Source organism: Pyrus communis, chromosome 3 (assembly GCF_963583255.1).
Source record: "Pyrus communis chromosome 3, drPyrComm1.1, whole genome shotgun sequence".
Lineage (NCBI taxonomy): Eukaryota > Viridiplantae > Streptophyta > Magnoliopsida > Rosales > Rosaceae > Pyrus > Pyrus communis.
The window spans coordinates 290,947-313,186 of NC_084805.1; the positions used below are offsets into that span (position 1 = coordinate 290,947).

General features: G+C 34.8%; 2 protein-coding genes across 21 annotated transcripts; one reads left to right on the top strand and one right to left on the bottom strand.

The window, feature by feature from the left end:
* Positions 1–2,775: 2,775 nt before the first annotated feature.
* Positions 2,776–15,451, top strand: LOC137727995 (uncharacterized). 20 transcript variants are annotated; one of them, XR_011067904.1, is made up of 9 exons: positions 2,776–3,590; positions 3,688–3,817; positions 4,036–4,138; positions 4,397–4,885; positions 4,981–5,080; positions 5,172–5,234; positions 6,815–6,885; positions 7,323–7,407; positions 12,827–13,143. XR_011067904.1 is itself a non-coding variant. In XM_068466871.1 (8 exons), the coding sequence occupies exons 4-8, from the start codon at positions 5,021–5,023 to the stop codon at positions 12,898–12,900; spliced, it is 348 nt and encodes a 115-aa protein (XP_068322972.1). In that variant the 5' UTR covers positions 3,602–3,817; positions 4,036–4,138; positions 4,397–4,885; positions 4,981–5,020; the 3' UTR covers positions 12,901–13,184. The 20 variants fall into 20 exon arrangements, 5 of the variants coding, with proteins under 5 accessions (XP_068322972.1, XP_068322973.1, XP_068322970.1 ...); XR_011067895.1 differs by having other exon boundaries at positions 4,397–4,480; positions 4,786–5,080; XR_011067902.1 differs by having other exon boundaries at positions 4,397–4,480; positions 4,916–5,080.
* A 225-nt stretch (positions 15,452–15,676) lies between these two features.
* Positions 15,677–17,983, bottom strand: LOC137730038 (uncharacterized). Its single transcript, XM_068469107.1, has 5 exons — positions 17,679–17,983; positions 17,385–17,455; positions 16,698–16,803; positions 16,260–16,392; positions 15,677–16,178 (listed from the first exon to the last, which is right to left on the bottom strand). Exons 1-5 carry the CDS (start codon positions 17,753–17,755, stop codon positions 16,017–16,019), a joined length of 549 nt encoding a protein of 182 aa, XP_068325208.1. The 5' UTR covers positions 17,756–17,983; the 3' UTR covers positions 15,677–16,016.
* Between the last annotated feature and the right edge of the window lie 4,257 nt (positions 17,984–22,240).

Here is a 22,240-nt window from a genome sequence, read left to right on the forward strand (position 1 = left end):
TTTAAATTGGGTTACTTTTTGGTTGGATAAAAGATTTTCATTTCTTCTGTTAGCATCCAGTCAGGCCCAATACAACTGCACCCATTATTTTGAGACAGCAAAATAACACAAAGCTGCTTTAAAAATTCTAACGTTAAATTCCAACCAAAAACAACAACGCGAAACTGGTTATAAACTTGGCATGTGTGTGGCTTAGTTCAAATTTATGACTCGTTGTAAACTAATGGTAAATCTCATTAACACTCATTGGATTTTTTGTTACTATGAATTATTTTAGACTGACTAGCTTCAGGCGTGAGATTTGTGAGGGTTTTGGTGGGGGTGAATCGTTTCAGCTGTGTGGGTTTTGGTTAACTTTACTGAACAGAGATTCCAGTCGAATCTCACCCCATCAAATCCTAAGAATCCGAATCATTGAAATTTGATCCAACCGCTACAAACAGGGAGATCCTTCTAAAAGTGATAATAATTATAGCTGTTGGATCAAATTTCAAGGGTTCAGATCTCCGAATCCTTGGGATTTGGTGGGGAGATCCGACTGGGATCTCTATCCAACTTTTCTTATTAAATAGTCTTACATCGGGGGTTGAGCTTGATCATATGGAGAAGATTTATGAGGGAAAGCTGAGAAGGTTTATGAGAACACCTAGAGGTGGAAAAAATTCCCAAAATTCCCGAACCGAACCGAAAAAATCCCGATCCCAAACCAAAAATTTTCCAAACCGAAATTCCCGAAATTTTTGGGATGCTATCCCGAACCGATCCCAAAATTTCGGTATGGGATTCGGGATTGGCTTCTCAATATTTCGGGAATCCCATACCGAACCGAAAATATATAATGTTAATTATTATATATATATATTTATACATATATATATATATTATTCTTTTATAATTGATGCCAGTAGTTTCTAATTCATGCTCTGCAACCTGGAATGCCCTACACCTTGCATATTTTTCATGTTCTGTTTGATATTCATGTGGATTTTATTATTGCTGCTGCCATGGTTGATGATTTCAGAAGACTTGATTCTTTTGTCTCTCAACAGATTGCAAAAATGGTTTAATTAATTTGAATTTTGACTATGATAAAAACAGTCAGGCATGCCAGTGTTCAATTAAATGGTAGTGTGAATGAAATGAAATTCCTAGTTCATGAATGTATTCTTGAATTATATATTTGAAGAACAATTCATAATTTCATATTTCAATTTGGGATTTCCGATTTGTCCCAAAATCCCGAAAATATTTTGGGATTCCCGAAAATTTGGTTTGGGATTGGTCTTCAAATTCCCATCCCAAAAAATTTTGGTTTGGGATTCGGGATACTAGTTTTGGTATGGTATCCCATACCGAACCACCCCTAAGAACACCCCAACATGTTTCCTAGGGGATGGGAGACCCGAAAAGCCATCCTAAGAAAATATCCTAGGGGATGAGAGACCCGAAGAGCCACACGAAGGAAATAATGATGACATGCTGGATGTTTTGATTTAACGCTTTAAGGGAAAATAACATAGACTAACCTCTCAAGTAATATTCTTATTTGGTGACGAGAAAAATGGAATTTAAAATTAACTACTCCCGCTCATTAATGTAACCAGAACACATGATGGTACATCATGTGTTACTATACAGATAGTGAGATATGTGTGTTAAAAAGTTAAAAGGTAAATTTCCTACTACTTATATAAAAACACGTGGTGTACCATTTATATTCCAATCACAATGAAAAATTTCTCATTAACTTGAATTCCCACGTTTGGAACACCAATCAAATCTCCTTGGTTCCCGAAAATGTCATCTCCTTTGCACTGACAAAATAAATAAATCAAATTACATAAAAAATAAATTTAAAAAATTACAATAACAACAAAAGTAACAACTAACCACAGAAGTCACCACCTGTGAAACACTCATGTTTGCAAAAACCAAGGGGAATGAATTAAATTGGGATTTTGAGGGATTTTTATTTTTTTAATGAATTTAGGGGTATTCAACCAAGATTTTAAGTGATTCTCTGAAATTCAAGTTGCATTCAATTAGAATTTTAAGATAGTTTATTAAAATCCTTAGAAATTCGGATGTATTCAATTAGGATTTTAAAGAAGTTTATAACATTCCAAGTGTATTCAATTAAAAATTAATTTTAAAGAATTTAAGAAAGTTGAGGAATAGAGATTTCGTAGCGTATTTTAAGCATCCACAAATCTCACATCTTCTCATGAGATTTCGAGAGAATTGAATCAAAATTTTATATGGAATCTCTACAAATCAATTAAATTCCATAAAAATCCATGAATTTATAAACCCATTTAAATTTCTCAAATTTTCAATGGAATACACCCCTAAAGCTCTTAGTAAGACAGTTTTAGAAAAATCATCAAAGCTTTCAATCTCCCCCTCCCCCCACAAAACAAAAAAACTCATTTCAAACTTATCAATCTGCTTAGCCCTGAGATAATAATAAAACTATACTCAATAAAAGCTCAGAAAATTCCAAATATTTTCACAAGAGAAAAAACAAAAATTACTTATTACTTTGGTCAAGAAGGCTTTTTAATTGCGAGAAATGAACAGTGTTTGAGTTCGAATATCACTTTATTTACGAGGCTGCCACTATCTCTTTCTACCGCTGATCTTCATGCCGCGTGTTGATAATCGTGGAAGGGCAGGGGTGCGATGGTCATTTTAGTCTGTAGGGCTTCGAACGGATTGGGTGGGTTAGACACTTTCATTTCCTTTCTTTATAAAGCTGCAGTAGTACTCGGTGACACCATGCCATCGGGAGAGAGAGCGAGAGAGCGAGCGAGCAGAGAGAGAAGAGAGAGAGGGAGGGAGGGAGAGAGAGATAGGGATTTGGTGAGAGGAAGGCATGCGGCTTGCAGGCAGACAGAGTCACAGGGGGTGTACGATTCGAGGGAGAGAAAGAGCGGGGATTTAGTGGTGATGCTCGATTTGGGAAGAGAGAGAGAGAGAGAGAGCGCGATTTTGGGGTTAGGCGAACTCCTTGACAGCTTGCAGCTCCATGCTCCGCCTTCAGATTCGTCGCATATACCAGCCGAAATGGCTAGGGCCCTGTGACTAGGGATTGCAGAGGTACAGAGAGAGGGGGAGTGGGCGGGAGTTGGGATGGCGGTCGAGTTCAGGTCTGGCTTGGGCGACGCCTGGTACGACGTCCTGATAGTGAAGGACGGCTGTGTTCGACTGAGAGTGAAGTTCGTCGGCTTCGGCGACGACCATGACGAGGATTATGAAGGTGAGGGAGTTGAGTTCGTTCAACGACATCGACGAGTTCAGGGCACGGAGTGCATCTCTGCCTCCACTAATACAGCGCCGTTTTCTCAGTACCACCACCACCAATGTCTTAAAGAAATGGGCCGTGAAGGAAGTGACGAAGTCCAATTTTCCCGAGTTCCTGGAGGAGTTCAAGAACCACCTGTCCACTTCCGACTTCGTGCCCATGTCGCTTTGACACCGCCGACAAGTCGTATTGCAAGGCTAACTACGCCGCCGAGCGGTTTTAGCTTCTCCAGTTCGCCGCCTGCCCTTTCACTCTCAGAGCCTCCAAGCTTAACCCTTAACCTTCCGTACATTCTCACTATGCCTATACATACACTTATAAATTTATATGTATGTATCTATAGAATGTGATTTGATGATTTGTGTTTGCTGATTTTGGTGCAGATACAACTTCGATTGTTCCCAAGGGATGTATTGAAGATGGGGATGCCAACTTATAGCTTTTCAGTTCAAACATCACATTTGACTTCCATGGCGGAAGAAGGTTTTGATTTCACTGCCTGCATATATAATGGTAAGTCTCCCCTGTGAAATTTTGGTGTTTAATTTCACTCCCCAATTTCTAATTTTGTGGAATATGATTTTACCCAAGTTAATATTTTTACGAAAACTAGAGAAGTTACATTAGTTAAGAAATTGTCTTGATGAATTTGGGAAAGTGTAACTTGGGATTCTGCAAGTTTGTAACTTTTGATGTTGTTTTGATATTTTGTGTTTTTTTTTCCTTCACAGTAGCTATGTTGGTCTCTCCTCCTTTTTGGCGCAGGAGCGTGGATTAGAGTCTGCAGATTTGATTTCATTCCTGGTAGAACTTAGTTTTCATGTTAATGGCGAGGTATTAGTTATATGCTCTTTATACATGACTATTCTCTTGCAGTAGCATATGCTTTATTGGATTCCCCCATATTTTTTTTGGCTTATAGTTATTTCCGACTAAAATATGAATAGTGCTGCAGTAAATGTTGCCATAAGAACTTTTCATAGTATTCACTTTTTTATTTCTTTTGTAGGAAAGTGTTTTCTTCCATATGGAAACTTTCTACCTGGAATTAATCTCTCACCTCTTGATTCTGTTCTCTTTTTTGTGTGTTAGGCATATAACATAAATACATTGAATGAGAGGCAAAAGAATATGGTCAAGGATCTTGCAGATTTGGGACTGATCAAACTTCAGCAGGTTATACTTTTGTGATTTATTTTTGGTATAATGTGCACTAAATTGGTAATAATTTCCCAGATGACAGTTTAACCATTTCCTGACCCCAAGTTTTAAATTTCTATCTTTTTGTGTACTTATCCAGGGAAGGAAAGACAGTTGGTTTATACCTACTAACGTAGCTTCTAATCTTTTAGTTAGCTTATTTGTACTCATTCTAGCTTTGTCTCTAATCGGTTATTCCACAACTAATTCCATATCATCAAGAAAACTAATGTGCATCCATACATGCTACTTACGAATTTTTTACTCACTTTTTTGTTCAGATTTGTTGAAGTGGAAACAAACTTCAGGCTCTATGCCTACTCAATATCTAAACTACATTGTGAAATTTTATGTCTTTTCCTAGCTGCTTTCCCCTTTTAGGTACAATTGCATGTTTTAGTTTGATTTTAGGGAGCTCTTGCAATGGAATCTTCCCCTTTTGCAATATATTGAACATAAGACCTACCCCTACACAGGGGCGGATCGACAGTGGGTTAAAGTTGGTCAGTTGACCACATGGACGCTGGCAAGTTGGCTGGGGAGAGCACCCAAATTGTTTCTCGCATCTTGGTTAAGGTGTGTACTGAATCTTGCTGCTTTGGAACATTTCTTTTAGTTGTAAATAAGAAGTGTGTTAAATGTTTATGAGTGTTGTATTGATGTGCAGGCACTGATGGCAATGCTGTCTCCTGATTTCAGCCTTTGTCTCTGCTTAATTCCAGAAAGAGTGGTATAGTTCTCTCATTTGCTTTCCCCTTTCAGTTTATTACATACTCGGTTACAATTTCTATATTTTCTTTCACATGGGTGACCAGGTTTTCAAAAATTTTGTGCACTCTATGTGTGCGAGCCAGAATTGTGGTATGGTTTTCAAGTTGCATGTTTATTTATATCTCATTAGTTTCTGGTTCTCTCTTTTATCATCTCGACGAATTTCATTCAAAACTTGAGATATTTTTGGATGTTGAATGTTATTCAATGTTGGCCAACGAAGGTTATTCAGCTAATTCCCTCTGTTGTTTACTCTAATTCTTTATTAGCAAATGGATGAGCAGTTTAAGACACTAATTGTTTTATCTTACTACTTGGAATTATGTTTAAGACACTAATTGTTTACTCAAAAGGGGGTTAAATGTTGAGCTGACTCTACTTTCACATGAATGAGCTCTGACTCTCTGATGTTTGTTTATAAGTTTTTGGGTTAATTTTACATTGTAATTGTTTTCCGCTAATTTGAATGATTAATTGTTGAACTTTTCTTTCCTCCAAATCCTCATGTTTTCATATCGACAAGCCAAAAGAAATCGAATATGCAAAAGTGGTAATTGAAGCTTTAAGAAGTAAAGGTGTTTCTGCAATTGGTGTTGTAGGCTTTTTGTTGGGGCGTTGAGTTCATTTACCTGCTCTCCATAATGTCTATCTATTTCCTGGTGTATTAGTATAATTCCAGTTTAATAAGGTCTCATATGAGGAAGTGCTTATTTTCCTGCTCAATTCATTATGGCATAGGTTTTCATATAACCTTGAATTATGTATGCTGTTTCTAGGCAATGCCCGCGCGATGTTATCAAAATATTGTATGTAAAATATGTTGGTTGGCAATCCATTGGCAGTTTATCACAAAAATAATAATTGAACGTGTTTCAGTTGCCTTATGCATAATTATCTTTCACCCCTTATATGCAACTGAGACCTATTGACCCTTATGGGGCTGGGTATATATGTGTTATTTTTTGAAAGTAATACCATGATTTATTAGGTACATGGTAAAAAATTGTTCCCCCCCCCCCCCCCCCCGGGGGAGGGGTCATGAAGACAACTGTATGTGGGATTTGTAATCACACTTGAAACATCACTGAAAAATTAATATCCCCGTTACGTTTCGATGAGACCGAATGTGTGTGTTTTGAGTTCTTAAGAAAAAAGATTAACTGAAAAAATAAAATAGTTCGCATTTATATCCATATCGAAATTCCAAAGAATGTGTGTTGTATTATTGTCATAGCTTTCTGATTAAGTAGATATCAGAGAGTAAGTATGAGACAATGTGAATAATTAGAGGAAGTTAAAGACATCTTTGCAAGTAAGCAAAAATCTGACCATGAGATAATTGGGTTTTAACAAAGAGTTTAGAGAGAGAGAAAGAGGAATAGTATCATATTTGATTATGGAATCTGATATTGAAGGTTTGATCTTTCAGGAAAATTATAAAAGGGGTTCAATCTAGTTTTGACAAATGATTGAGGGTATTTTGTGTGATTGTATTAGTGGTTTGGTGAATGATTGAAGAGTTGAAAATGGTTTTTGCAGAGCAGACTTTCATTGTATTAGATAAGCAATTGGTTGTGGGAAAGTTCAGCCATGGAGAGCCTCATGGGAAGGTTAGCCAAATTTACAGTCTTTCTTCACAAAATTACCTTATGATTGGTTGCTGAGAAAAATTATGGAGACATTCAAATGATTACTTAAGAACAGTTGGTTGGATGGTTTTGGATGAAATATTATGAGAAGTGTTCGGTAAATTTTGTTCTTAATTTTACCAAGATTTTGAGTTTTTTTTTTTTCCCTCTGCAAATTTTTATTAAATTGCTTGCAATTGAATTATTTTGTAATTTTCTATAAAACTCCCTGTATATTTATTATTTGTTTCCAATAGCAGGTAATCAGGAATTGTATTTTTTGAGAACTCCGATTAATTTTTTGATGTTCTTTTCTGGTGAGAAGATTAGGGATAAGCTCCGCACCCAAACTCGAGAGTGACCCAGACTATTTGCTATGCTTTTGGATTTCGTTTTTAAATTTGATATTTTGTTTGCAGCCACTGGAAAGAGGCCGCGTGAAAATTTCTCTTATGGGAGTTATGAAGGAGTTGGGGAGGATGAACAGTCTTGCTGTCAAATTTAGTAAGTACTTGCCGAAAGCCATGGAATTTTGAAATATCAATTTCTTGCTTGCTTATTATTAGCTCTGCTTATTAGCTAAAACATCTAAGAACCTAGGTAATCATTTTTTTGTATTGTCTCACTGCATACAGTGTGTTGATTTACTTGCAGTGTATTTGTTCAGAAAAGTTTGATTGCATAATTACTCAAAAAATTAAGTGTATTTATTTTTAACTATTCTGAAGTGAAATCAGTGGTCATCTACTGGTCCATAAAAACTAAGAAAATCACTTGCAACAATTTTTTTTGAGATTTTACAATAAAATCCCTAGCTAAGGTGGAGCCAGAACCTAGAAAGCCACAATTACGATGTTCAGAAGTTATGGAAACATCCAACACTTATGGACTGACAAGACTCATGCTGTAAGCTTTCGGAACCTAGAAACCGTGAACAAAGAGTCATGAAAGTTTAAGATTAATAAATAAACAAACGAATTAATAAAACAAAACATACCGATTTGTCAAATCCACAAATAAAGCAACATGAATTCAAATACTTATATCTGAACTTGATAGTATCATAATCAGTTCGATTAGGATTTAACCCCAACTTTTTACGAGCCTATTCCATTTGATTCAGCAAATTTGAACGTGCCACTTTAACAACTTCATACGCATCAAGAATTTGATTTTCAGCTCTGCATTTAGCGACATATTTCTTCAATCCTCTAAAAACAGACTTACCACCACACATCGTACCATACATGTTTGGAGCATATTTATGAATCTTCAAGAAGTACTCGTTCTCTAAACAAATTATTTAATAAAAACCAGATCAAACAAAGAGCCTAACTTACGGTTACCATATCCATAGAAGTTAACCTAGAATCGGTTGCTATGAATATGTAATTGCCCAAAATTAGGAAAATATTTGTAGCGTCAAATTCATCAGAGTCCCCAGGATCTTCAAGAAAATTCAAACCATCCATCATAGTAGGAACAAAGACCTCAGACATAGTGAGAAACATAAGAGAAAGATTGAAAAAATAAAAACACTGATGAAATAAGAGGAAAAGATTCAAAAAAGAAAAAAATTATAAGAAGACAATATACTATAAATACACAGAAAAATTACAAGAGAAAAACATACTAGTAAAGAATAGTCTACTTAACAAATATAGATGACAACGACTGTTAACAAAATATAGACAAGTTTTTGTACCAGAGGAACCCAAATCTTTGAGATACAAAGTTCATCCAACATAGAAGGAACATAAACATTCGACATACTGACATTTAAAGGAAAATCGTTGAAATACACAAGACATTTTTACAGAATCAGTAAGCAACGACAAGAAAGCCAAATGGATCAAAAAACCTATTTATGAAACACAAAATTTAAAAGAGGAGAAAATACCTGCCTAGAGAATTAGAAAATGGAATTGAATGACAGTCTACATCCCCGAATAGACTTTCTCCTCTTTTAACTTTTGTGTTTCAAAAATGGAATTGAATGGCAGATATTTTCTCCTCTTTTAACTTTTGGGTTTTCATAAATAGGGTTATCAATCCGTTTGGCTTTCTTGTCTTTGCTTATTGATTCTGTAAAAATGTCTTTTTTATTTCCGTGATTTTTTTCTATATCTTAGTATGTCGAATGTTTATGTTCCTCCCATGTTGGATGAACTTTGTATTCTCAAAGATTTTGGTTACTTTGGCACTACAATACTAGTTTATATTTTGGTAGAAGTAGTTGTCATCTCTAATTGCTAAGTAGACTATTCTTCATTAATATGTTGTCTCTTGTAATTTTTCCATGTGTTTATAGTATATTGTTCTCTTATAATTTTTTTCTGTTTTATCAATTTCTTTTTCGAATCTTGTCCTCTTATTTCATCAGTGTTTTTATTTTTTCATTTTATTTCAATCTTTCTCTTATGTTTCTCACTATGTCTGAGGTATTTGTTCCTACTATGATGGATGGTTTGAATTTTCTTGAAGATCCTGGGGACTTTGATGAATTTGACGCTACAAATATTTTCCTAATTTTGGGCAATTACATATTCATAGCAACCGATTCTAGGTTAACTTCTATGGATATGGTAACCATAAGTTACGCTCTCTGTTTGATCTGGTTTTTATTAAATAATTTGTTTAGAGAACGAGTACTTCTTCAAGATTCATAAATATGCTCCAAACATGTATGGTACGATGTGTGGTGGTAAGTCTGTTTTTAGAGGGTTGAAGAAATATGTTGCTAAACGTAAAGCTGAAAATCAAATTCTTGATAAGTACGAAGTTGCTAAAGTGGCACGTTCAAATTTGCTGAATCAAATGGAATAGGCCCATAAAAAGTTGGAGTCAAATCCTAATCGAACCGATCCTGATACTATCAAGTTCAGATATAAGTATTTGAATTCATGTTGCTTTATTTGTGGATTTGACAAATCGGTATGTTTTGTTTTATTAATTCGTTTGTTTATTTATTAATCTTAAACTTTCATGACTCTTTGTTCACGGTTTCTAGGTTCCGAAAGCTTACAGCATGAGTCTTGTCAGTCCATAAGTGTTGGATGTTTCCATAACTTCTGAACATCGTAATTGGATGTTTACAATAAAATCCCTAGCTAAGGTGGAGCCAGAACCTAGAAAGCCACAATTACGATGTTCAGAAGTTATGGAAACATCAACACTTATGGACTGACAAGACTCATGCTGTAAGCTTTCGGAACCTAGAAACCGTGAACAAAGAGTCATGAAAGTTTAAGATTAATAAATAAACAAACGAATTAATAAAACAAAACATACCGATTTGTCAAATCCACAAATAAAGCAACATGAATTCAAATACTTATATCTGAACTTGATAGTATCAGGATCGGTTCGATTAGGATTTGACTCCAACTTTTTATGGGCCTATTCCATTTAATTCAGCAAATTTGAACGTGCCACTTTAGCAACTTCGTACTTATCAAGAATTTGATTTTCAGCTTTACGTTTAGCAACATATTTCTTCAACCCTCTAAAAACAGACTTACCACCACACATCGTACCATACATGTTTGGAGCATATTTATGAATCTTCAAGAAGTACTCGTTCTCTAAACAAATTATTTAATAAAAACCAGATCAAACAGAGCGTAACTTATGGTTACCATATCCATAGAAGTTAACCTAGAATCGGTTACTATGAATATGTAATTGCCCAAAATTAGGAAAATATTTGTAGCGTCAAATTCATCAGAGTCCCCAGGATCTTCAAAAAAATTCAAACCATCCATTATAGTAGGAACAAATACCTCAGACATAGTGAGAAACATAAGAGAAAGAATGAAAAAAATAAAAACACTGATGAAATAAGAGGACAAGATTCGAAAAAGAAATTGATAAAACAGAAAAAAATTATAAGAGAACAATATACTATAAACACATGGAAAAATTACAAGAGACAACATATTAATGAAGAATAGTCTACTTAGCAATTAGAGATGACAACTACTTCTACCAAAATATAAACTAGTATTGTAGTGCCAAAGTAACCAAAATCTTTGAGAATACAAAGTTCATCCAACATGGGAGGAACATAAACATTCGACATACTAAGATATAGAAAAAAATCACGGAAATAAAAAAGACATTTTTACAGAATCAATAAGCAAAGACAAGAAAGCCAAACGGATTGATAACCCTATTTATGAAAACCCAAAAGTTAAAAGAGGAGAAAATATCTGCCATTCAATTCCATTTTTGAAACACAAAAGTTAAAAGAGGAGAAAGTCTATTCGGGGATGTAGACTGTCATTCAATTCCATTTTCTAATTCTCTAGGCAGGTATTTTCTCCTCTTTTAAATTTTGTGTTTCATAAATAGGTTTTTTGATCCATTTGGCTTTCTTGTCGTTGCTTACTGATTCTGTAAAAATGTCTTGTGTATTTCAACGATTTTCCTTTAAATGTCAGTATGTCGAATGTTTATGTTCCTTCTATGTTGGATGAACTTTGTATCTCAAAGATTTGGGTTCCTCTGGTACAAAAACTTGTCTATATTTTGTTAACAGTCGTTGTCATCTATATTTGTTAAGTAGACTATTCTTTACTAGTATGTTTTTCTCTTGTAATTTTTCTGTGTATTTATAGTATATTGTCTTCTTATAATTTTTTTCTTTTTTGAATCTTTTCCTCTTATTTCATCAGTGTTTTTATTTTTTCAATCTTTCTCTTATGTTTCTCACTATGTCTGAGGTCTTTGTTCCTACTATGATGGATGGTTTGAATTTTCTTGAAGATCCTGGGGACTCTGATGAATTTGACGCTACAAATATTTTCCTAATTTTGGGCAATTACATATTCATAGCAACCGATTCTAGGTTAACTTCTATGGATATGGTAACCGTAAGTTAGGCTCTTTGTTTGATCTGGTTTTTATTAAATAATTTGTTTAGAGAACGAGTACTTCTTGAAGATTCATAAATATGCTCCAAACATGTATGGTACGATGTGTGGTGGTAAGTCTGTTTTTAGAGGGTTGAAGAAATATGTCGCTAAATGCAGAGCTGAAAATCAAATTCTTGATGCGTATGAAGTTGTTAAAGTGGCACGTTCAAATTTGCTAAATCAAATGGAATAGGCTCGTAAAAAGTTGGGGTTAAATCCTAATCGAACTGATTATGATACTATCAAGTTTAGATATAAGTATTTGAATTCGTGTTGTTTTATTTGTGGATTTGACAAATCGGTATGTTTTGTTTTGTTTATTTATTAATCTTAAAAGTTTCATGACTCTTTGTTCACGGTTTCAAAAGCTCTACTATCACACAGGTTAGAAACATATTTATAAATTTTGAAGACTTACTCGTTCTCTAAACAAATTATTAAAAACCCAATAACCAGATCAAACAGAGAGCATAACTTATTGACAGTTACCATATCTGTAGAAGTTAATCGAGAATCAGTTGCTATGAATATGTAATTGCCCAAAATTAGGGCAATGTGTGTAGTGCCAAATTCATTGGAGTCCCAGAATCTTCACGAAGATTCAAATCATTCATAATAGCAGGAACAAAAACCTCAAACATAGTGAGAAAACACTGATGAAATAAGAGGACAAGATTCGAAAAAGAAATTGATGAAACAGAAAAAAAATTATAGGAGGACAATATATTATAAATATACAGAAAAACATACCAATGAAATAATCTACTTAACAAATAGAGATGACAACAGCTGCTACCAAAATATAGTATGGAAATTTTGAAGCCTCGGCTTGGGGTGGATTACACATATCCTTTGATATTAAACAAGAAAATCTGAAGAAATCATGAAAGATTTGAAGAACTCTTTCTTATTTCATATCAAAAAACATGCACGCATATTAGTACGCAGTCGGATGATGTGTATCTTAATCTTCCACATGCTCATACTGCCGTTTTCCTTCGGATTAGATTACGACCGAGGAACGCTCATGCTGCCTTTTTCCTTCGGATGTACTTTGGCTCTGCTTTTAAAGCGGCCGTAAAGAGTTCTGAGCATTAAGTATGACTCTTAAACACAACCAAACCGCACCTCCTCCAAATTAGTATCCGGATCGTTGATATATATTAGTAGAATTTGATCCAACGGCTTTCGCGTTGAATTTTTTCTCATCATTTAATTCTAAGCTTGACACATCGTTTCGTTTTTGGTAAATATAAGCATCTTCAAAGGAGATGTCAAATATAAAATTTTATTTGATGGCTGATATGGCAAATTGAATATGAGTGCTAAATTCTCTTATTTTCCAATGGATGTGTCAAATATTTATTTTATTGAGCCTAGAGTTACATTAATTAAAAAAATAGTTGTAGTTTTTATTCTATTGATTGTTAATGGGACTCGTGTCTTAAAAAATTCAATTAAATATATTTGACTCCTTTGTTTGTTGTTAAAAAAGACAGCCAGAAAGCAAGGAGTCAAATGACTCACATGCCACATCATATATGACGGCATATTCATCAGAGAACACCTGAATGTCTTTTAATCCTGTTTACCATATTTGACGTCTCTTTTGGAGTTGGTCTAAACTGACTCCTTTTATATTTATATTTTTTTCTTCTTTCTTTTTCTCGTATAGTCTATTTATTTCCCTTTACTAATTGCGTTCTGCTAATTGCTCCACAGACGTTATAAATTACTTTGAGATTTGCTAGGCAGACTCGCCTATAAAGCAAGTTTTATAGGCAAGTTTGGAAAGAATCGGGGTGTTTCATTAAGATTTTCTTTAAAAAAAATCAATTAAAACCTTCGTATTCTTTTATTTTTGCCCTTTTGATTATACCAAAAGACACATCAGTCATAGTCTTTCTCAACTTCGAAAGATTTTTCAGTATGATCAAAACATGGGATGATACACCACATTTTATTATACATATAGTCGGATATGCGTGTTGAAAAATTAATAACGTGACATAAAATTTTTCACCACTTGTATAAAAACACATGGTGTATAACTCGTGTTTCGGTCACAATGATAAATATCTGCGCAACACCAAAGTTTTTGTCCTCCACACCGAGCAATCCACCAATCTCCACCGTGAAAAACACGATGAACCACAACGAACGACATCAACCTGCAATTGCAAACCCAGTACAAAACCTACGAATAAACATTGAAGAAAATCCCTCGCTACAGGACCAAGCAAACTATAAAATATTTACACAAAAAATGTCCACATTTTTCTGATTGCAAATGGTGCATACAAGCCACAAATTTAAGTCAACCTTCCCACCAATTATTTTTATGAAGATATTTTGCTCCGCTAATTGCTCGAGCAAATATTTTGGGAGACTTTCTGAAAAACCAAGGTGATCTCTTTAATGTATTGTCCCTCCATAATCTCTCCTAAATACACATTAATCTACATGACATGCATTTGTCTGATGGTTTAGGAGGGTTTAGGGTTTAGGGGAAGAAATGTCAAGCTCTCCTAAACCCTAAACCCACACATTAATCTAAACCATTTGTCCAAATGTAATTACGATTTGTTTGATGTGTGATAGTATCGAGGTTTTATACTTATTTTCTTACCCTCCATGGATCCTTAACTTGGAGTAAATTTGGTGATAGCGTTTTTAAGTTAGATGTTAGATTAACCATCGACAAGGTCAAATTCACACTGTTATGCAAGAGCACGATATATTTCTACCACTGTGGTTAAAACCCACTTGCGTCCAAACTCCCTTTAAACACACAACTTTTGGTAGGCCAAAAGAAAAAACCCTAAAGTCAAGGCTCTAAATGATGAATTTTTACTCTGAAATAATAAAAACCTAAAGTCGAAGCCCTAAATGATGAATTTGTACTTTGAAACAATAAACTATGTTGATAAATGAGATCAAAATTGAAAAAGAAAAAAAAATGAATACAAGTGAGATTTTCTCAATGCTTGTCATGCGACATCTTAATACGAAGAGACGTCGTGACGCAAGGCGAGGCGCTAGTGAGGAGGATGTTTCGCTTGCTAGATATTGAGAGCTGGGGGACCCTATCGAATCTCGTTTCTTCTCCTCCTAGACAAAAAATGACTATAATGTGAGGATTTTCCTCTGGGATTATGTTTGTGTTAAGATTTTGTATTTTGTGCTTGTTATCACTTGTTTTAATTTTGCTTGTGCATTATGTGTAGATATCGATTTACTCGTGACATGGGAGAGAAAGCAAGACGGAGGGCGGAACGTAACGGCTTGCAAGTCATCATAGTCGTAGAGAGCGATTGGCCGAGTCAGATGCTTGGTCATATGAGGAGAGAGTTCAGTTTCATGGGTTTATAGCTTATACCACCATATTTAAACAACCATCTTTCATCCCTCCCTTGAGTCAGATGCCTGAGCCATGTCATATCATATTGTCTCAACAAAATCTTACATGTTTAAAAATATAATAAAACAGGTGTCCCTTCAACTTATCCATAGCCATCACCTCCTCCTCCTCCTCGTCGTTGCAAGAAACACTGTAGATAGCCAAACAGTCGTATTGACTTAATTTGGTCCCAACAGTAACTTAGCAAAGTTCCCAAATAAAATAAAAAAAAAAAGAAAAAAGGATATGGCTGCAAAACAGGCAGTATTGCTGTGACCTTTGGAAGTAATCAACTAAACTTTTATTTGAAAAAGAAAATATTCATTTTTATTCCATTATTGTGCGCTCAACGCTGAGACAAAGTGAAGTTTCAGCTCGCGCATGCCTCCTCTCTGACCAACAAAATTCCCTCCCCCACCCCCCACCCCCCCCCCCCCCCACTTTCTCTCTCTCTCTGTGAGAATATACACTAATACCTATTCCGTGAATGAGGTGTCTTGCACCGCAATATATCCGATGATGCAGAGAAATAGAAAGACGCATCAGTTTCCCTGTCAAATTAGCTAATCACATCATCAGACTTTAATGGACTTCTGCTGTCCAGAAGCCACCTTGGTTAAAATATAAATACATCATAAATCATACTAATATAATACACGCTGAAAGCAAAGAGCAGAGTAAGCATCGTATCACCAGTGCTGTTCTATGTACTTGGGGTACTAAATGTCAGAAACATGTGAACAAACTTCCCTGTTTATGGCACGAGAAATAACTGCGTGTGGCTATTACAATTTTAGTCAGGCATCTCTTACCTTAAGCCTGACTTCTGTGGTTGAAAGTGATTTCTTTGGGCTTAAAGGAACAGCGCTGAACTTGGGAACCAACACCTTAAACAATGGTAAAAATGCCATGTACAGAGCGGCAAAAATTAAAGGAGCTGCAACAAGCCATCCCAACAACTGCAAAGATTGATACCAATTAGACGTGAATAGCAACAGAGAGCGGGGTTATGACTACAAGGTGATAACTTGGCAACCTACCGCATGAGCAATACTTATTAAGACCTCATATGAAGCTTGGCCAGTTAACACTTTCTTGAAAGCGTCAGAAGTTAAAGGAAAATGAGCTCCACCAGAGATAAATTCACCAAAACGCAAGAAAGGTACAACCAAACTTGAGAGCAAAACAACAACAACAATCAAAAACAGTAAGATAACAATCATATGTGTAGCATAAAATGTAATAGGCATGGTACAAGAGAAACTGAAAGCTTTAGGATAAGTTCTTTTATACATGTTGTTTCTATTTCTAAGGCTTCTATTAACATAGAGACGAACGATGTACCAAGACCGCGACCAATCCACAATCTGTCATTGTTTAGACATTTTATGAAGGATGTGCAAACACAATTTGTCGCATGTACAGCGATGACATAAACGTAATGATATTACAAGATGCTAGGATAAAAGCACAAGTACCTCAGTTCTATTGGTGTAGCAAGGACATTAGCCAGCATGACAGTTGGAGCATGGCAGTGCGATCGCAGCAATGCAATTGCCATTCCACACAGAACCACAGTTGTCCCTATTAATGAAACATCGGTTAACATGAGGTATTTATTAACATTTAGAGAATCCAACATTAGTACTGACAAATCTCCAGAAATACCAGATCCATTACAACAACTACAAAGGGGGGATCATATCAACATCCTCCCAATTAAATCCAGCCTACATTTTCCTACGTGAACTTCCCACTCTCAGATAGCAATTTCTTTCTGTTCTCTGTACTGATATAAGGCGGCAACTACTCCTCGTAAGTTTTCTTTAAGGAGAGTCCTATATTGCATATTATTGCAACATTGCTGAGCCACATCAATATTCACTAAGGAATGATCTAAGGAACAACTCACAGTGAGATTATTTTCGGCATTTAGAAGTAAAGTGTGACATGATAAAATTATGAAATTGCTTTTCCAGGCGGTTAAATAAATCTGTTCGTGAGTGCATTAATAAGAGAAAATTCTGTTCAGGTGGGAAATCATCCTGTATTAAACTAAAATGGGGAAGCAACAGCATTGATAACAATGTTGCTATGCAGAATTACTGCATTGTATTGAAAGAGGCACCGCACGGAATTTGAGAAGATAAAAGATGCATGCGTACCGCATATTGGAAATAATCCAATGGTAAGGCCAAGAGCCGCAGAGAAGGCCAACAGCTTCGGTTCTGCACCCCTTCAAAATCCAAGTCAAATTTTACAACTTTCTTTCTCAGCAACCACCAAATAGGGTAACAATCAAACATGATTTTTTAGGGCAAACAAATTGTTGAATCATTATCAATCAATCAAACCCGACAAAAATATTATATACCAAAAAAAACAGAATTTGTGAATCTGAAATAGAAAAAAAATAAAAAAATTAGAGAGAAAGAAACAGTATAGGGTAGTAGTGGTACCTGCGGAGGATTTCGAGGAGGGGATCAACCACCTTCTTGTTGAACCAAATCGACACCCCATTACTACTTGCTGACATCACAACGGAACAGAGAGAGAGAGATCCCTTTTACAAATTTCAGCGACTAATTCTTTTATTGTGTGGTTTATAAATGGATTTCGAGTTTGAAATTGAATGGATTTAGGATTTTTCTCAGGAAATGGAAGCCTCTAGCAGATCTAGTACAGGAGAAAGAAAGAAATAGAAAACCAAAACAAAAGATTTGAATAATAAACAACAATTCAGTATTAATCTTAAATTTTATATCAAATTTTGTATTTTCATATCGAATTGTCAAATATTATTTTCTTATTTAAATAGAACTTAAAATGGTTTTAATTGTTAAAAGAATTGTTGAAACAAAAAATTTATTAGTTGAAACGTAAGCAGGATAAGGGATCTATCATTAAAATGAATTAAAAATAAATTTGACATTGATGTCAAATTTGATTCCTAACCACAAAGCTTTTAAATCCAATCAGCAAATAACACTTCGGTTTGATAGATTTTTTATGTCAAATATGCATAATGACATTCCACTTAGGCTTTTGACATCTCATTTGAAGATGCTCTAAGAGTATTGATGGGGTTGAAGCTCTTATATTGGGAGTTTTTATATAAAAAGCTTGGCTAAATTTATTTTAACAAAAAATCATGCTATAATTTTATTTAATTAAAAAAAATCCTTAAATTTTAATAAAGAGGACAAAAAAACTTAAATTTTAATATATAAAAAATAAACCTGACATGCAGGATCCGCACGTCCATCACAAGTACTGTTTATGAAACTTAACGGTACTACATTATTTATGAAATTTAACAATATTATATTATTTATGAAACTAACCAGTACTACACTATTTATGAAACTAAATGGTACTATGCTTTAATAAAAAAAGGCTTCTCCAAACTTTATATTAACAAAAAATCATCTAATAACATTGATTATTTCTAAAACCAAATATTAACTCTTTCTGGAACTGAACACTGATTCTTTCTGAAACCGAATATTAACTCTTTCTGGACCTAAACACAGATTATTTCTGAAACTGTGGTCGGTTCTAGAAATAATCAATGTTTAGTTCCAGCAATAGTCAATATAAAATCATTGTTAGAGAGCTTTATGAAAATGGCTTCTCCAAATTCTTTATTAGCAAAAAAATCATCTAATAACTTTTGGTCATTACTTACCTACATACATACATATATACATACGTATACATACATACATTAGTATGTGCAAACTAGATAAGAAACCAAGACGTATGAATATGATGACAAATGCATAGGAGACAACAAAACTCATTTTATAATATGATCGATCAAACTTTGATATTAAATTTATTTTACAAAATTGTAGGAAAAAAAAAAAAAAAAAAAAAAAAAAAAAAAAAACAACAACAACAACATAATATATATATATATATATATCATCATAAACATCAACTCTACATTTAAACTCAAGACGTAGTGGGTAGAGGTGCAACTTGGGTTAGACCAATCCGAACCCTTTCATGTCCAATCCAACTTTAAACACAAACAAGCGAGTTTTTTTTTTTTTTAGTTATAACCAGCCCGAACCCAACTCTATTTCAATCCATTCATTGATTGGGTTGAGTTGGGTTGATCATTTGCTCGTTTATTCCTAACTCAACCTAGTCCGATTAACTAAACTCAATCTAACCAAATTGTAACACATAGCAATTAATTCTCATACTACACCCAAGTGGGCTAAGTCCAAAAACCAATGCCCTTTTTAATATTTTTTTTTAATAAATAATAAGAGGCTTTGATTAGTCAACTCATATTCGTAGTCTTTAAATCCTAAAGGTTTATAGTAGATTATTAGTCTCCAAAATCTAAATTCTTTATGTCTCGAAGCAATTGTTCAACAACTTTGATTAATTTACGAAATTAAAGTTAACTACTTTTGATGCTATTTGGCTTAATTTTTTTAAGAATTTTTGAAAACTAAGTTGTTACATGATTAAACTCGAAAAAGTTGCACAACCCGAACCCAATTAAACCCAAGCCCAAATGAACCCGAATGAAATCCAATCCAAACTCAAGTCCGAATTGTAAAAGTTGAGTTAGGATTGGGTTAACCTTCCAACCCACCCAACATGCCTGAGTTGCACCTCTCGCAGTACTTGGTTTTTAAAGGTAAAGGAAGTTCGCAACTGAGAGTTTATGATAGGCGCAAATTCCTACTTTCAATGAAAAGGCGATCCACCACTTACAACTTTAATTTAAATAATTCCAGAAGAAAACTGAAAGGAGGAAGTAACAAAAAAAAAATAAAAAACAAAAAGTTGGGAAGACTCAATGCTGTATCAAAGTCGGCAATGTGCGCCTCCACCTCCTCACATGCATGAGGCAATTCTACAGGCTATTGAAATTTGAAATGAATGAAGTCAATGATATATTCACACAAATCAATAAGACTATATATTAATGATTAAGGATTGATAAAATCAGAGGAGGATTTGGTTAGGAATTGATCAAATTCACATATATAAAGGATAATTATACTTGTAACACGAAAAAGAAATAAGCTGCTCTGCTTTCTTCAAATACGCACGCGCTTCCGTTAGTTTTTTATTTATTTTATTTTATTTTTATTTGTTTTCTTTCTCTTGTCCTTATCATTAAATAAAGTTCTTAGATGAGTTTTGGTTAAAATTCAAAGTTTTGAAGTCATTTTCATTAGTTTTCCATATATTTTAAGCCCTAGTCAGAAATTTAATTCCTAATGAGCTGAAAAATGGGGCTAGATCAATCATTTGAACTATCAACTTCCTTCTTTGGGTGGCAAAAAATTAGGTCACATCTAGCCTCAAAGAACAGTGGGCCCCAAGAGAAAAGTATATATCCATGTGAGCTAAGAAAAAGCAGCTACCCATTTGCGAATACTCTTATGGAGACTTTTAAGGTAAGGATTCCCATTTATTTTAAATGGATATTAGTTACGAGACCTACACCATATCAAACTTCAATGATCTGAACCGTCTATTTTTCAAATTGAACCTTATAGACCATCCTTGCAAAATATTAGGCCAATCGGAAATATTTGAGACATCTAATTGAGTTCAAAGAAATTGACGAATACTTTGTTCTATAAGAAATAATGAAATTTCATCGTGATAATTAAATACGTAATTGGTTTCAGATTAAATTGAATTTTTGTAAGGATGATCTATGAACTAAGACTTACAAAATAAACTGTTCAGATCATTGAAATTCGACGTGGAGTGGATCCTACAACCAGTCACTATTGGAGTTGTTTTCCTTCAGTTAAGTAAAGAACATACAAGTAGAGATCATGAGTCCAACCCCACCGAGGGGGGTTGGTTCCCAGTGTGGAGGCTCTGATGCTTAAGTCAGCAAGGCAAGGAAGGAAATGGATGAAGTATCTTTTTGGGGTTCTGAATATCTAACCTTTTTTTTATGAGCCACCAGGCGTATTTATAAGCATTGTGGAGTCAGTCCATGTCATCCGTCCTTCCCCTGAGTCATCGAAGATCCAGTAATGGAGCCATTATGACGTACCTATGCCACGTCGAGGAAAGACTATTTGTCTTTTCCACATCATGGGCGGAAGGCGCAGTCTGACATTTCATGTGGGCAAAAAGGTACCGCACTGTCTAGGCAAGACAACCTATTACCTGAGCAAGGACAGCTGGCCCAACCCGTACTCCGGAATGAATCAATCTGTTTAGAGTGCCTCAGCTATGGATACGGGACTAAAAAAGCATTCGAGTCCAAAACCACCTGATTAGATCAGTCCCCTGTAGGGGAGGGCTTGGCCTTAAAATGAGTTATATTCACCACTTTTCTAGCTCCATACAAAACCCCTCTCTAGAGATGCTCTATTAATTTTACACATTTTTTGTTTTAATTAATATTAAGGAGGGAAAAGTGTTCACAAATATTATATTAATTTAGCGGATGAGAGTTTCGAATTCGAGACATATTTGTAGAAAATTCAATACCCTATTAGGATATTGTATTGAGACACGTAATTTTTAAACTCTCTAACAGATCAAGATCCTCTCCTAAGCAAATGGTGAGATCCTCCTGATCAGGCCCATCGGACTGTTCAAATTTTATCCAACGGCTACAAACAGAGGGCCCCTCTAAAAGTTATAATAATTGTAGCCGTTGGATAAAATTTGAACAGCCCGATGGACATGATCAGGAGGATCCTCACCATTTGCTTAGGAGAGGATCTTGATCCCTCTCTAACCCAAAAGTACGATATTCAATACTGATGCACTTTGCCACAAGGTTGGAAAGAAGACCGGTTGTGTGTGGGACAAAATAGAATGCGCGTGAAAATCATTATTTTATGTATAATTATATAAAAAAGTTATTAAACCATTGAAATATTATACGTGATGTAAAAATAAATGTGAGCAATTTAATAATATTCATCTTCACTTGTAAATGAGATGCTTTATGTTCGATTCTCGCCAAAGGCGAATTTGAACCACATTATTGCTAGCCCATTGTGAGGGCCACTTA

Excerpts from the sequence above, each read along its gene's own strand:
- LOC137730038 (XM_068469107.1), bottom strand. The coding sequence starts at position 17,755 with ATGTCAGCAAGTAGTAATGGGGTGTCGATTTGGTTCAACAAGAAGGTG. Across the intron at positions 17,456-17,678 it reads CTCCTCGAAATCCTCCGCAG|GGGTGCAGAACCGAAGCTGT; the intron begins GTACCACTACTA and ends TGGATTTTGAAG. Across the intron at positions 16,179-16,259 it reads TAATAAGTATTGCTCATGCG|TTGTTGGGATGGCTTGTTGC; the intron begins GTAGGTTGCCAA and ends CAATCTTTGCAG.
- LOC137727995 (XM_068466868.1), top strand. The coding sequence starts at position 5,021 with ATGGACGCTGGCAAGTTGGCTGGGGAGAGCACCCAAATTGTTTCTCGC. Across the intron at positions 5,081-5,171 it reads TTTCTCGCATCTTGGTTAAG|GCACTGATGGCAATGCTGTC; the intron begins GTGTGTACTGAA and ends ATTGATGTGCAG. Across the intron at positions 6,886-7,322 it reads ATGGAGAGCCTCATGGGAAG|CCACTGGAAAGAGGCCGCGT; the intron begins GTTAGCCAAATT and ends TTTTGTTTGCAG.